This window comes from Pseudophryne corroboree, chromosome 4 (assembly GCF_028390025.1).
Source record: "Pseudophryne corroboree isolate aPseCor3 chromosome 4, aPseCor3.hap2, whole genome shotgun sequence".
NCBI lineage: Eukaryota > Metazoa > Chordata > Amphibia > Anura > Myobatrachidae > Pseudophryne > Pseudophryne corroboree.
The window spans coordinates 469,083,072-469,097,235 of NC_086447.1; the positions used below are offsets into that span (position 1 = coordinate 469,083,072).

Here is a 14,164-nt window from a genome sequence, read left to right on the forward strand (position 1 = left end):
TTGGAGGAGCTTTTAAACTAGGAGCCTGGGGGGAGGGTTTAGCTAGAAACTATGGGTCATGCTGCGAGTATAGTAGGGATGGTGGTAGTGAGATAAATGGGGGTGGAGAAGGGGGGAGGGAAAGTGCAGCCGGTAAGGGTATTTACATGGGTTCTATTAAGGGTGTTAAGAAAGGTATTGCTAAAGCATTAAATAATAACAATTATGTGTCATCATTACAGACTATAGAAAATGTTGTACGGGACTTAAGGGAAAATACTTATCTCAGGGCGGTGAATTTAGACAGGAACATTGGGTTGACCAAAGAGAAAAGTAAGGTGGGCAATACTAAGTACGGTGGGGTTGGAGAGGGAGCGAGAAGGACAGTCTGTATCAGTAACTCTACGGATGCACTCGTTAACCAGGATGAGAAATCTTTAGGAAAAAAAACAAATAAAGGAACCGATAAACTAAAATGTATGCTTGCAAACGCAAGAAGTCTAGCAGGTAAAATGGGGGAATTGGAATTGTTAGCATCAAAGGCTGAGTATGATATTATAGGTATTATGGAAACATGGTGGGACGACTCTCACGACTGGTTTGCTAACTTGGAGGGGTATTCTCTTTTTAGGAGGGACAGGGCTAACAAAAGAGGAGGAGGTGTATGTCTTTATGTTAAACCATCACTTAAACAATACCTAAAGGAGGTTATCTATGAGGAGACTGCCGATAATGTGGAGTCACTATGGGTAGAAATCTCAAGTGGGGGAATTGATGCAAAAAAACTAGTCATAGGCACGTGCTACAAACAGCCAGATATTAGCATACATGAGGAAGAACAACTATTGCACCAAATCAAAATGGCTGCGGGATTGGGGGATATCCTTGTCATTGGGGATTTTAATTACCCGGATATAAACTGGAGTAACGATTCATGTGCTAAAGCGAGGGGCAGAAGGTTCTTAAATATGTTTAGGGATCACTACTCTTCTCAATTAGTCGAGGACCCAACTAGGTGTAGAACTACCCTGGATCTAGTAATTACTAATAATGTGGACATTATATCAAACACTAAAGTTGGGGAGACTTTGGGTAACAGTGATCACTATATGATCACATTCAACATCAGTTTCAGGAAACATAGCTACAGGGGTTCCACCAAAACTTTTAACTTTAGGAAGGCTAATTTCAGTATGCTTAGATGTGCACTTAACGACATAGAGTGGGAGGTTCTGTTTAATAACAAGAACACTTCGGAAATGTGGGATGTTTTAAAAGGTTTGCTGGATAGCAATATTCATAACTTTATTCCCATGGACAGTAAACACAGGAGTATTAAACTCAAACCGATGTGGCTTAACAAGAAGGTTAAGGCAGAAATGGATTTTTAAAAAAAGCGAGCTTTCAAAGCATTTAAATCTAATGGAAAGGAGGAGTCTTTCAATTATTACAAGGAGTGTAATAAGAAATGCAAAAAAGCAATAAGAGCAGCTACAATGGAAAATGAAAAGCAAATCGCTATAGAGAGTAAAACCAATCCTAAAATGTTTTTTAAATACATAAACGGTAAAAGGTTAAAAAATTAGAATATAGGTCCATTAAAAGATGAATTAGGAGAATTGATAAATGATGATGAAATAAAAGCGGAAATACTGAACAAATTCTTTTCATCAGTATTCACCAGTGAAGAACTGATGGTGGGAGTAGAGCATAACAATTGTGACAGTAATGATTCATGGTTAGATACTTGTTTAAGCGAAGAAGTAGTCCGGGAGAGACTAAGCAAAATTAAGATTAATAAATCACCTGGTCCTGATGGACTTCACCCAAGGGTTCTTATGAAGCTTAGTTCACAACTAGCATGACCCCTATACTTGATTTTCAATAGTTCAATTAGATCAGGCATGGTACCGAAGGATTGGCGTATAGCTGAGGTAGTGCCATTATTTAAAAAGGGATCCAAAAATCTTCAGGGAAACTACAGACCAGTTAGTTTAACATCTATAGTGGGGAAAATATTGGAAGGAATTCTAAGGGACGTCATACAGGAGTATCTAAAGTCCGCTAGGATTATTAGCAAGAACCAGCATGGGTTTGTGAGGGACAGGTCATGTCAGACTAACTTAATTAGCTTCTACGAGGAAGTGAGCAATAATCTTGATCAAGGAAAAGCAGTGGCTGTGGTCTTCCTAGATTTCGCAAAAGCCTTCGATACAGTTCCTCACAGGAGACTGATGATCAAATTAAAGGAGATTGGCCTAGGAAAAACTATTTGCACATGATAAATGATGACGAAATAAAAGCGGAAATACTGAACAAATTCTTTTCATCAGTATTCACCAGTGAAGAACTGATGGTGGGAGTAGAGCATAACAATTGTGACAGTAATGATTCATGGTTAGATACTTGTTTAAGCGAAGAAGTAGTCCGGGAGAGACTAAGCAAAATTAAGATTAATAAATCACCTGGTCCTGATGGACTTCACCCGAGGGTTCTTATGAAGCTTAGTTCACGACTGGCACGACCCCTATACTTGATTTTCAATAGTTCAATTAGATCAGGCATGGTACCGAAGGATTGGCGTATAGCTGAGGTAGTGCCATTATTTAAAAAGGGATCCAAAAATCTTCCGGGAAACTACAGACCAGTTAGTTTAACATCTATAGTGGGGAAAATATTGGAAGGAATTCTAAGGGACGTCATACAGGAGTATCTAAAGTCCGCTAGGATTATTAGCAAGAACCAGCATGGGTTTGTGAGGGACAGGTCATGTCAGACTAACTTAATTAGCTTCTACGAGGAAGTGAGCAATAATCTTGATCAAGGAAAAGCAGTGGATGTGGTCTTCCTAGATTTCGCAAAAGCCTTCGATACAGTTCCTCACAGGAGACTGATGATCAAATTAAAGGAGATTGGCCTAGGAAAAACTATTTGCACATGGATAAGCAGCTGGTTGGATAGCAGGGTACAGTGAGTAGTGGTCAACGGGAAGTCCTCAATCTGGTCCCCAGTAGTCAGCGGAATACCTCAAGGGTACGTTCTTGGACCACTACTGTTCAACATATTTATCAATGACCTAGAAATAGGCCTGGAAAGCACAGTGTCAATCATTGCAGATGATGCTAAACCGTGTAAGGTAATTAATTCAGAATTGGATGTGGAGTCCTTGCAGAATGATCTATCTAAACTTGAACTCTGGGAGTCTAAATGGAAAATGAGGTTCAATACAGACAAATCCAAGGTTATGCATTTTGGGACTAAAAACAAACTTGCATCCTACATATTAAATGGGGAACGCCTAGGGGAAACAGAGTTGGAAAAAGATTTGGGGGTATTCATTGATAATAGGCTTAATAACCGTACACAATGTCAAAACGCAGTAAAGGAGGCAAGTAAGGTGCTAGCGTGCATAAAAAGGGGTATTGAGACAAGGGACTCGGATGTAATCATGTCGCTGTATAAAGCATTGGTACGTCCGCACCTGGAATATTGTATTCAGTTTTGGGCACCATTGTATAAAAAAGACATCAGTGAACTCGAAAGTATTTAAAGGCGAGCTACTAAATTGATTAAAGGCCTAGAAGGACTGTACTATAAGGAAAGACTTACTAGGCTGAATATGTCAGGGGCGGAACTACTGGCAGTGCAGCCAGTGCATTGCACTGGGGCCCCGCCACACTCAAGGGGCCCACAGCCGCCGGCATTACAATGAGTCACAATGACTCATTGTATCATGCCGCCACGGCCGCGAGCTACACTCCCGCCCGCCGCCCGTGTCACACATAGACCTTGGGCACCAGCTACGCTGCCGCCCGCCGCCTGTGTTATCACAGTCAGCGCCTGCGGCAGCTCGGCTAAAGGGGGAGGAGGGGTCCCGGCCGGAGAGGGTGGAGGGGCCGTCCCTCCCTCATACAAACCCTACTGGTCTCACTGGCTGCTTCTGAAAGGAGGGAACGCTCTCCTATCTCCTCCTCTTTCCAGCGCCTCCTCCTCCACACGTCCTCCTGCATTGTAATAAAATGCTGGTGCTGCAGGAGCTGCTAGTCATTCCATATGTGCAGCAACAGCCCCTGGTAGGAATTCGTTATTTTAAATGTCTTTAATTGTGTTGCATATGTATAATTATATATATATTTATTTATTTATTTTATTTATTTATTTTTATATTGAGTTTGCATCTCTTGCCTTGTAAAAATGGGACACTGTCTGCCGTAATATGTAAAAATGGGGACGCTGTCTGCCGTAATGTATAAAAATGGGGACGCTGTCTGCCGTAATGTGTAAAAATGGGGACGCTGTCTGCCGTAATGTGTAAAAATGGGGACGCTGTCTGCCGTAATGTGTAAAAATGGGGACGCTGTCTGTCGTAATGTGTAAAAATGGGACACTGTCTGCCGTAATGTGTAAAAATGGGACGCTGTCTGCTGTAATGTGTAAAAATGGGGACGCCGTCTGCCGTAATGTGTAAAAATGGGGATGCTGTCTACCGTAATGTGTAAAAATGGGGACGTTGTCTGCCGTAATGTGTAAAAATGGGGACGCTGTCTACCGTAATGTGTAAAAATGGGGACGCTGTCTGCCGTAATGTGTAAAAATGGGGACGCTGTCTGCCGTAATGTGTAAAAATGGGACGCTGTCTGCCGTAATGTGTAAAAATGGGGACGCTGTCTGTCGTAATGTGTAAAAATGGGACACTGTCTGCCGTAATGTGTAAAAATGGGGACGCTGTCTGTCGTAATGTGTAAAAATGGGACACTGTCTGCCGTAATGTGTAAAAATGGGACGCTGTCTGCCGTAATGTGTAAAAAGGGGACGCTGTCTGCCGTAATGAAAAGGGGACGCTGTCTGCCATAATGTGTAAAAGGTTGACGCTGTCTGCCGTAATATGTAAAAGGTTGACGCTGTCTGCCGTAATGTGTAAAAGGTTGACGAAGTCTGCCGTAATGTGTAAAAAAGGGGAATCTGTCTGCCGTAAGGTGTAAAAGGGGCTCTACCTAGTGTAGTGGTGCTACCGTGCAGCGTAATTTTAATAATGGAGACTACTGTGCACCGTTATATGAATTGGTATTAGTTTGTGGCCACACCCCTTCCCCACGAAGCCATGCCCCTATTTTTTGTGCACGCCTTCGGCGCGCACTGCCCCTGTTTTGCATGGAGTAGGGGGGGCTCCGATACCGTTTCTTGCACACAGTGCTAAAATGTCTAGTTACGGCACTGTTGCTAGGTATCCATTTCTCTGGCCCTGAGCAGGTCCCCCTCACCAGATCCTCTCCAGGGGTGAGGGGGTGGACTAGGATGGGATGGGGGGGGGGGGGCAAAGCATTTTGTCGCACATGGGCCCACCGCTCGCTAGTTCCGCCACTGGAATATGTATACACTAGAAAAGAGGCGCCTAAGAGGAGATATTATTAATATCTTCAAATATGTAAAGAGACATCACAAAGAGTTATCAGAGGAATTATTTTTTAAAAGAACACAGTTTAGGACACATGGGCACTCGCTGCGACTGGAGGAGAGAAAGTTCCGAACGCAACGGAGGAAAGGGTTCTTCACTGTTAGGGCAATCAGGATGTGGAATTCCCTGCCAGGGAAGGTTGTAATGGCGGACTCTGTAATTGGATTTAAAAAAGGAATGGATAATTTTCTGAATGATAAAGCTATCCAAGGTTATAATACTTTAAATATCAACGTGGTTAATCCGGGGGTAACATGAGTTATAGTAGCTAACTAGTCATAAAACATTATTTAGAAAGTATGTAGAATCATCACAACTTAAAACAGGTTGAACACAATGGCCAATTTGCCTCTACTCAACCTCAAATACTATGTTACTATGTTACCTTCAACCACCTCAGTTTCCTTCCCCTTTTTGCTTATATGAAGCATACACCACGTGTTTGACCACTGAATAAAAAAATACAGAAAAAACACAAGCTATGGCTTATTTTTGTGTCACGAGCCAATTAACCTACTGCTATATTTTTGGATTGTGGAAGGAAACGAGTACCCAGAAGAAACCCATGTAAGCACGGGGAGAATATACAAACCCCACACAGTTAGGACCATACTGTGGCAAACGTAGGATTTCTAGAGGGGGGTTTCCAAATGCAATCCACAATCTTCCACTCTTCAGAACATTGGAGCAAATATGGGATTCTGGGGGAGTGGTATAAGAATCTAATAACGACCATGGATATTAATGTAAACATTGGTCTTTTTATACACTGTATAGTGTACAGAATACAGTATTAATAATTAACACTATAGATGGTCTATAGTATAGGCTGGATTAACCATAATATGACTAATACAAATAAGATAATTGGTCAAGAAAAGGTTAAACATACAGTATTATAATAAATAAATTCTCCCACCTCATGTTAAGGCTGCTGACTCTTCTTCCTGGTAGCTACTTTCTGGTCCAGTAAACTGATTGAGGACTCAGATCCACACAAACAACAAACTTGGCAAAAGAAGCTGCCATCACAGGGCATGTGCAGCAGCTCTTCTCTGTCCCTTAAGCTGCATGATGTGGCGACAGCACTAGTAATCGCATTATATACCAGTGCTATTGTTTTCAGAATTTGAGCCACTCGCCAAGAGGAGGTGGTTTCCAGGCATCCGGAACCCCCCCTTCCTTCCCCTGTGTTTGCCTATGCCATGGTGGGAATCAAACCCATGACATTATTGCTGTAAGGCAGTAATGCTAACCATTACATTGTCTCTTATAACGTTTTTATTTTTAATGCTGATGATGGAATGTTTGTAGTCTTCTATTTTCTGATTGAGAACATATATTATCAATGTTGATATCTATTCATATGCTATGCTCTTGATTGCTTTTTTTGTAATATATCTACTTTTTAATGCTTTATTAAAAATAAACATTTATGTGTAATACTGTGTGCTCCCTTAATATTATATTGTAATATAAATGTACAATATACTTGTAACATGTACACCTTGAAAAAAGGGCTGATCCAGCCCTGAAAACATAAACAAGATAGATAGATAGATAGATAGATAGATAGATAGATAGATAGATAGATAGATAGACAGACAGACAGACAGACAGATAGACAGAGAGACAGACAGGCATACAGTACATACACACAAACACACATGTAGGGGAATTGGCAGTGTATGTGCAAGCTGGAAATCTTGTCAGAGCAACTGGTTTGTCTAAAGGGCACTACACACACAGCAATGTGCTGCCGAGGTGCCCGACGGCCGATACGGCCGGCGGCCGACCCGGCGGCAGGGGGGAGTGAAGTTTCTTCACTCCCCCCATCACCCGGCTCCATAGCAGTGCATGCTAATATGGACGAGATTGTCCATATTGGCCTGCATGCATAAGCAAAATGGCACCAACGATGAACGAGCACGGGGCCGCGCATCGTTCATCGTTGGTGCGTACACACTGAACGATATGAACGAGTACTCGTTCATTAATGAATGAGAACGTTCATATCGTTAATGGAAATCTTGAAGTGTGTAGGGCCCTTAAGAACATTAATGGGCTTTTCACAATTGAGTCATAATTTATTTCTAATTTAGTCAGATTTGCCTGACAGTTTCCCTTTCAATAATAATAGTATTGTTAGTTTTATTACTATTGTGTTTATTCATCAAATTATTTATGTACATAAATAGGCTTGTTTTTGCACTCCAAATGCTAATTTTGTGGACACGCTGTATAATGAATGTTCTATAGCCTTAACTTGGTAGGTGCAATTCTGAAGGAATTTTCTCTGTGTAACTGGGAGAAAATAACTATTCCATGTAGAATAAAGGTAAGATACTGTAGATCGTTAGGTCTGCTCAGAAATAGCATGCACTACATTTTACGTGGTTATCTTGGAACAAATACCATTAAAACTGCTTGGAGCACAGCACATTCCTGAAATATACATGAAACATGGGCTCTTTTTTTCTTACCTGAATTTATTAATAAATATATTTGGTTGAAATGACCATTTAAACACATGTCTTGGGTAACTTGTTTTAAAAAAAATAATAATGTATACACATTACAGGTGCAGGAACACAAAGGAAGACAGATGTTTGCACTGTAGCTGCACACTGTAATTAAACTCCACAGTGTATGCTTTATTATTAGCATTTATTCATATAGCTTGAGCATATTACCTGGCACTTTCCAACTGGAAATAAGCACAGTAATAAAATGTGACTGGATATTAACAAAGCAGTAAAATTCCCTTGCTAACAATTTTGAAGATTATTCATTGATATTTTTTTTAATCATACTGCCAGGGCCGTCTTTTCGTATGGGCTCTATGGGCTCTTGCCCAAGGGCCCCAGGAGTATAAGGGCCCTAGGCTTATAGCTGAGGGTCCCCTCTTTCCAGGGATACCAGATTTTGGGGAACCAGAGATATTTGATGTCAAAGCAGTGGTCCCCATCCAATCATTTTAATTGCTATTTCCAGCCAGATATATTGGGTTCTGTCTGACTTAGCATTTTTCTGAGGGTATACTCCAAAAGCTGGGACTCTCACCTTTTGGTGGACACTGGAAGCTTGTCTCTACTTTGCCCAGAACCAGACATATCTGCCTTCCAGCAGCTGGTCCCTGCTCCAGCTCCACACGCCTGGTATGCAGTTTTATATTTTCACTGGTGAATTGCTCTGGCTACTGAACTCTAATCCCCAGGTCTCTAGTCCCTCCTAAAAGGTGGTACTCTCTACTTTTTTTTATCCCATTCAAAGCTAAAAAATCTATTTCCATGAACTTGAGATATCTGCAGTCAAGCAAGCTGCCCTCCCACCAGAAAATGATGAATATTAAGCCCACTCCACTGTCCAACCCTCCTTTGCGTATTAAACACCCCCTACCACCCTGGAAGTCATGTACTGGGGCCCCTTCATTCAGTCCAATGCCCCCTTCTACAGTTTACTGTTCTCCCTCCCGCCCCATCTCCCACCATCTGTGCAGTATAGGAGTAATTAGCAGAAATTACTGCTCCAGGTCATACATGCTGAGCGGAAGATAGAACACTCCCTACCACCAGTGGGACATCAAAGCTGCAGCTGATAGCACCAACCAACCCTACTGCTGGAGGATGGATAGGTGCCCCAGTGCATTGTTGTGCCCAGGAGCCTACACTGCTGTTAAGACAGCCCTGCATACTGCAGTCAGTTGCACAAGCAGCTCACTTTTACTACTATACAAGACTTGTCTCTGCCAAACTATGTAGCTACTAGAGTGTAGCTACAGATGATTTATCACCTGAATCTCACCGCAATTCATCCAGTGATGTCTCTGCCCAGTTGAGAAATGGTAAATCGCTATGTGCTATCTCTTAACTATGTGTTATTGTACATGACTCTGCAGTCTAAATAACATCATATGTCTGAGTAAATATTAGTCACCAAACTTATAAGGACAGACCATTTACATGCCTCTAGAAAAGTATCTGCATGTACAAAAGTATGTCACTGTGTTATTGGAGCACCACAGTGCTGTACAGCTGTACAGTACTTTGCCCAAGAGAGATTGGTACCTTATTGTATCAAGTTTATCCTGTTATGTTCAATAAAACTTACACTGGTTTGGAATCAATTGACAGTTCACTTACCAACTTGCTGGCACCTGCCATTATCACACCCCACAATTTTGTTTTAGCTTTCCCTTCAGCAAAAGATAATGTGGTTAGCCAGTATTTTGCTAAAAAATACTGTGATCCTCTCAGCTACACTAATCAAAAACATTATTTTTTGCACTCTTTGCAGATGGTACCATCTTGTCCTGTTCATGTACTCTCTATAAAAAATGTCTTTTTCGCACAATAAGAGCCTCATAATATTAAAATGATTGTCATATGCCCTCTACAACTCTACTTTTAATGTAATAACCTTAAAAATCTTAAAAATCCTATCATTAACAGTAGTCATGAGGTTCATCTATATTGACTATTACATTGATCTTCTTTCCCACTTATTACATCACTCCCATACTCCACTCACATACTTACTCCCTCACTCCCATACTCAATCCCCAGGTTGACCCTCACCCTCTTCCCTTACTGTCCCTGTTACACAGAAGTTAAAACCATTGGGTGGAATGAAAAATTTTTTGGTCTCCCTGAGCCTGACAAAGCAATTCAATTGTTCCTCCTCCACGTGCAAATACCCGCAGGTACCCATTATTTCTGCTCACACCCTCCGGAGGTGGCAAACATTAATGTGCAAAAAGTTTGACTTTTCACACACTTGTCAAACCCAATAGTTTATTTGGCTTTAGCCACTTGATTCCTATAAACCCAATCTAATTGTATGTAACTTGTGGCCTTTCAGCAGAACAACTGCATATTGCTCGGTCTAAAGTGACAGGTGATCAGATGCGAGTACCTGCGCAAAAGCAATTGAAACGCCCCCTATGTGTTTTACTGTAAGTAATCTCCTATACAACTATCAAATTGCTGATCCTTATACCACTTGTCCATTGTCTCTGTTTGCTTTTGATACTAATAATCATTTGCTAGTTGTAGTGGAATATGTTCTCCACTCTTTCTTCTATTCTCTTCTCTTTATTTTATTTTGGCAAAAACATCAATAAAAACATTACTTAAAAAAAGTAAGCATTATAGTTTCATGCAAACCTATGTTTATGAAATGAAACAATTTCTTTCTTTGTGTAAATCTTTCTAATGTTTACGGTATACTATTTGCATGAATCTACATATAAGTAATTTAGTTACTGTAACATATTTAAAAAAGACACCTGTTTACCTGTCTAGACTCATTGCAGTCATAATGGCGGTACAGGCAAATTGATTGCAGGTATCCAGAGATGTAATTATAGTACAAAGAGGACTTCCAAAGACCCATTCTCCTCCCCGAGCCCACTGATGGATTAGAAATGGCATTCCAATAATGTGAACAAGATCTGCCACTGCCAGATTGCAGATGTAGATGTCAGGTATAGTTTTTCTTCTAGATCTGTTATTAAAAAAATAAAAATTGATAAATAATTCATTTTTAAAACACTATTGCTACAATGTCATTTGTACAGTATGTTGACATTTACAGTTACATACAGAATACATAAAAAAGTAACTTTAGTATTAAATATGACTATCTGTTTAGCAAAGTAATGTCTGGGATGTTAGACAGTTTATGTTCTGAACCACCTAACTGGCTAATATTTATTTTAAAAAAATGTTCCCAAAATTGTTTATTTTTTATTATTAAATTAAGTAAATACTAGCTATTAAAACCTGATTCACTATAACTTTTTTCTTACAAAAATGCAAAATCAAGTTAGATAGCTATAAATTGTTTATAATGAACTCCAAACTGCTAATCTCCACTCCATGACCAATATGTCTACATTCTAACCATCACATGACACCTAAGAGCAGGTGGGGCTGCAGCACAGTCCAAAATTCAAATAAGAGAGCCACACCAACTGCCACCCCAAACACTGGCAAACATTGCCGTCCGGGACTCAGTGGCAGTTTGTGTGGCTCCCCTATTTGAATTTTGGACTGCGTGCAGCCACACCTCTGGAGCCACCACTGCCTAAGAGTCAATAGCTTAAGGAATAGCATGACGGCACTGGATGCTAGACTGGATTCAGTGGAACGCACTCCCCCGCTCCATTAGACTCTCCCCAACCTTGCAAAGCTTCAAACGGGCACTAAAAACCCACCTATTCATCAAAGCATACCCTCCCGATGCATAACCCAGTGCTGAAGCCGCGCCTCCACCCCCCTGCCTCATGCCGTGAACATCTCAGCTTTGCTTGCATACTGCCATCAGGCTACCTCCCACTTGCCTGCACCTCTTGTCATCTGTCTGTCGCCCCTCCCCACTAGATTGTTAGCTCTTCAGAGCAGGGCCCTCTTTCCTCTTGTTATCTAAGCCCTCGTCTCGACACATTTCACTCGCAGCTCTCCCCTACTCAACGACCATCTTTATCCTGCTAGTAAAGGCTCATCTCCATCTATGGCCACCAGCCTCTAGTAGTACGATGATCACTCCATCAATACTTACATCTTAGCTGTATTATGTCTTGAGAACGTGTGGTGCTCTGTTACCTGTACTCTATTTCTGTTATTTATTTACTGTAATGCTATGTTTTGTCTCCCTGTACTGTCCTTTGTACGGCGCTGCGAAACACATGTGGCGCCTTATAAATAAAATGTAATAATAATAATAATAATAATAACAGTTGACATCTAATTTGTGACAGAAAAAAGGTAATTGTCTTGTATCTGCTTTAGTTGCAAGGAGGCAGAGCTTAGAATTAGAATATTACAGTAATTTAATAGCACTTAATAGCACATACTTGCTCTACAACTGTAATAGTACCCAGATGATACCCAGATGATATGGAAGAAATGCTAAATAATGCATGGCATATGACTGTCTCTCCATGCATTATACTTTGTGACTCATGGCCCTCATGAAATCAACTGTCATTTAATGACCTGATAACTCCAATCAAGATTGGGTTGCCTGAGATGCAAGTGAGGATGAGAATATACACACCTCATACATTCATACAATTTCTAGGGAGACAAGATTACAGGGTGCTACAAAATCTACACATGTAATCAGTTATTTCACAAATGTTATAGGAAAGGTCTTAGATAGCAGGAGATAAATAGCAAATAAAAAGAGGAAAAAATGGAAAATACTTGAATAACTGTAATACATCTTCAGAGATTTCTCTACTTTATGTCCATAGTAGGTACAGTAGATAAAAATAAAAAAATGAAACATGACATGGTTATCTAGTTTGAAGGTTACTATGTGCGTACTGGTAGAAAATCATTTTTCTCTTCAATCAGTGTTGGTACAGTATCTTTGGTTTTCAACTCTAGAACATATCATTTAAAATAGAACAATGAGGGTTGTGAACGTTCTTTTCCCATGAGAATATTGTTGGTAAGAAAATTGCCCCTAGCAATAATACAGTTGTACAGTATGCTTGTAACACCAATACATTTCTCACTGCCACTCTTGGTATCTAAAGTCATTTATTTACACTTACAGTATCTGCTTCAATAAAATTCCTAACTCGGTTATGTTGTTCTGTTGTGACAAAGTGACAACATAAAAAAAAAAAATCAGAGAAATCTGAAAGCATTAGGAAAACATGAAGCAATACAGTGCAGTCCGTAATGTCAACTAATATACTTTATCTGTATAAATTATTTATCGTATAAAATGGCAGCAATAATCCCAATCTACAATTTAAGATAATATACTTTTTGTAAATTATTGTTGTAAATTCAAATGTAAATATACATTATTTGCATATGCAATTATAGATCAAAGGTAATACATTGAATAATACTGCACATCTGATGAATTTCTTAATGAATGACCTTTTGGTAATCTAGGTGCTGGGGTTTAAACGTTCAAGTGGTTATTTCCTTTCAAAGTCCTAAAAGAAGTGAGCAAATTTGAAAGGGTTAATTACTTAAAATACTTCAATAAACCATTGGGCATATTTACTAATTACCGTTTTTCAGACTCGATAAAATTTTTCATTGCCTCTATTTGTGGCAATAATAAATTTACATGTCTCTGGTTTTGGATGGAGCAGAGATTGAGTATAGTCAAGTGTCACACATCTCACCAGCCGGTGAGTACATTCAGGATGCGGGTAGTGGTGCTGAACCCTGGAAAGGTGTTTGGAGCAGGTATATTGCAGGTCTCACTGGAGCTAAGTGGTACACAACCATGCACCACTGTGCCACTCTTACATAATGAAAAGATGGCGTAGCACATGTGCAGTGGCCATCTTGGTACAGTCACTGAAGCCTCCTTGGTGGCACAATAACAAGGATTCTGCGCAGTAGCACACTCCATTCTAAACATCCCCCTCGCTAAGATGTTCTATGCTACACAAACATTCAGTCAAAGCTTTCTTATATCAAGAAAGGTAGGGTCATGCACATAAAACACATAAACAAATCATGTGACTTTGGTCAAGTCTTTTTGGTAGACTGTCAGAGTTCACTCACTGACAGCATGGACTATAACAACAGCCTCTTGACTCATGAACCTGGAACTGCTGTCACTGTCATGGAAATCATACTGGACTTCCACTCAGATCTTGACATTGGCGCTTTGACATTCTGAGGATCACTGAATGCTATATCTGCAAATTGCTCATCATACCTCTTAGGTGGTGTCATGATTCCAGCCTGC

At 40.3% G+C, this 14,164-nt stretch overlaps 1 protein-coding gene across 1 annotated transcript in view; it reads right to left on the reverse strand.

Annotated features, from left to right (window-relative positions):
* The window catches only part of MCHR2 (melanin concentrating hormone receptor 2), a 516,813-nt gene that overhangs the window by 208,535 nt on the left and 294,114 nt on the right, over positions 1-14,164 (reverse strand). Inside the window, exon 3 of the mRNA XM_063919680.1 lies at positions 10,730-10,939. Within this exon, the coding sequence (XP_063775750.1) occupies positions 10,730-10,939 (210 nt within the window). The remainder of the gene's footprint in view (positions 1-10,729; positions 10,940-14,164) is intronic.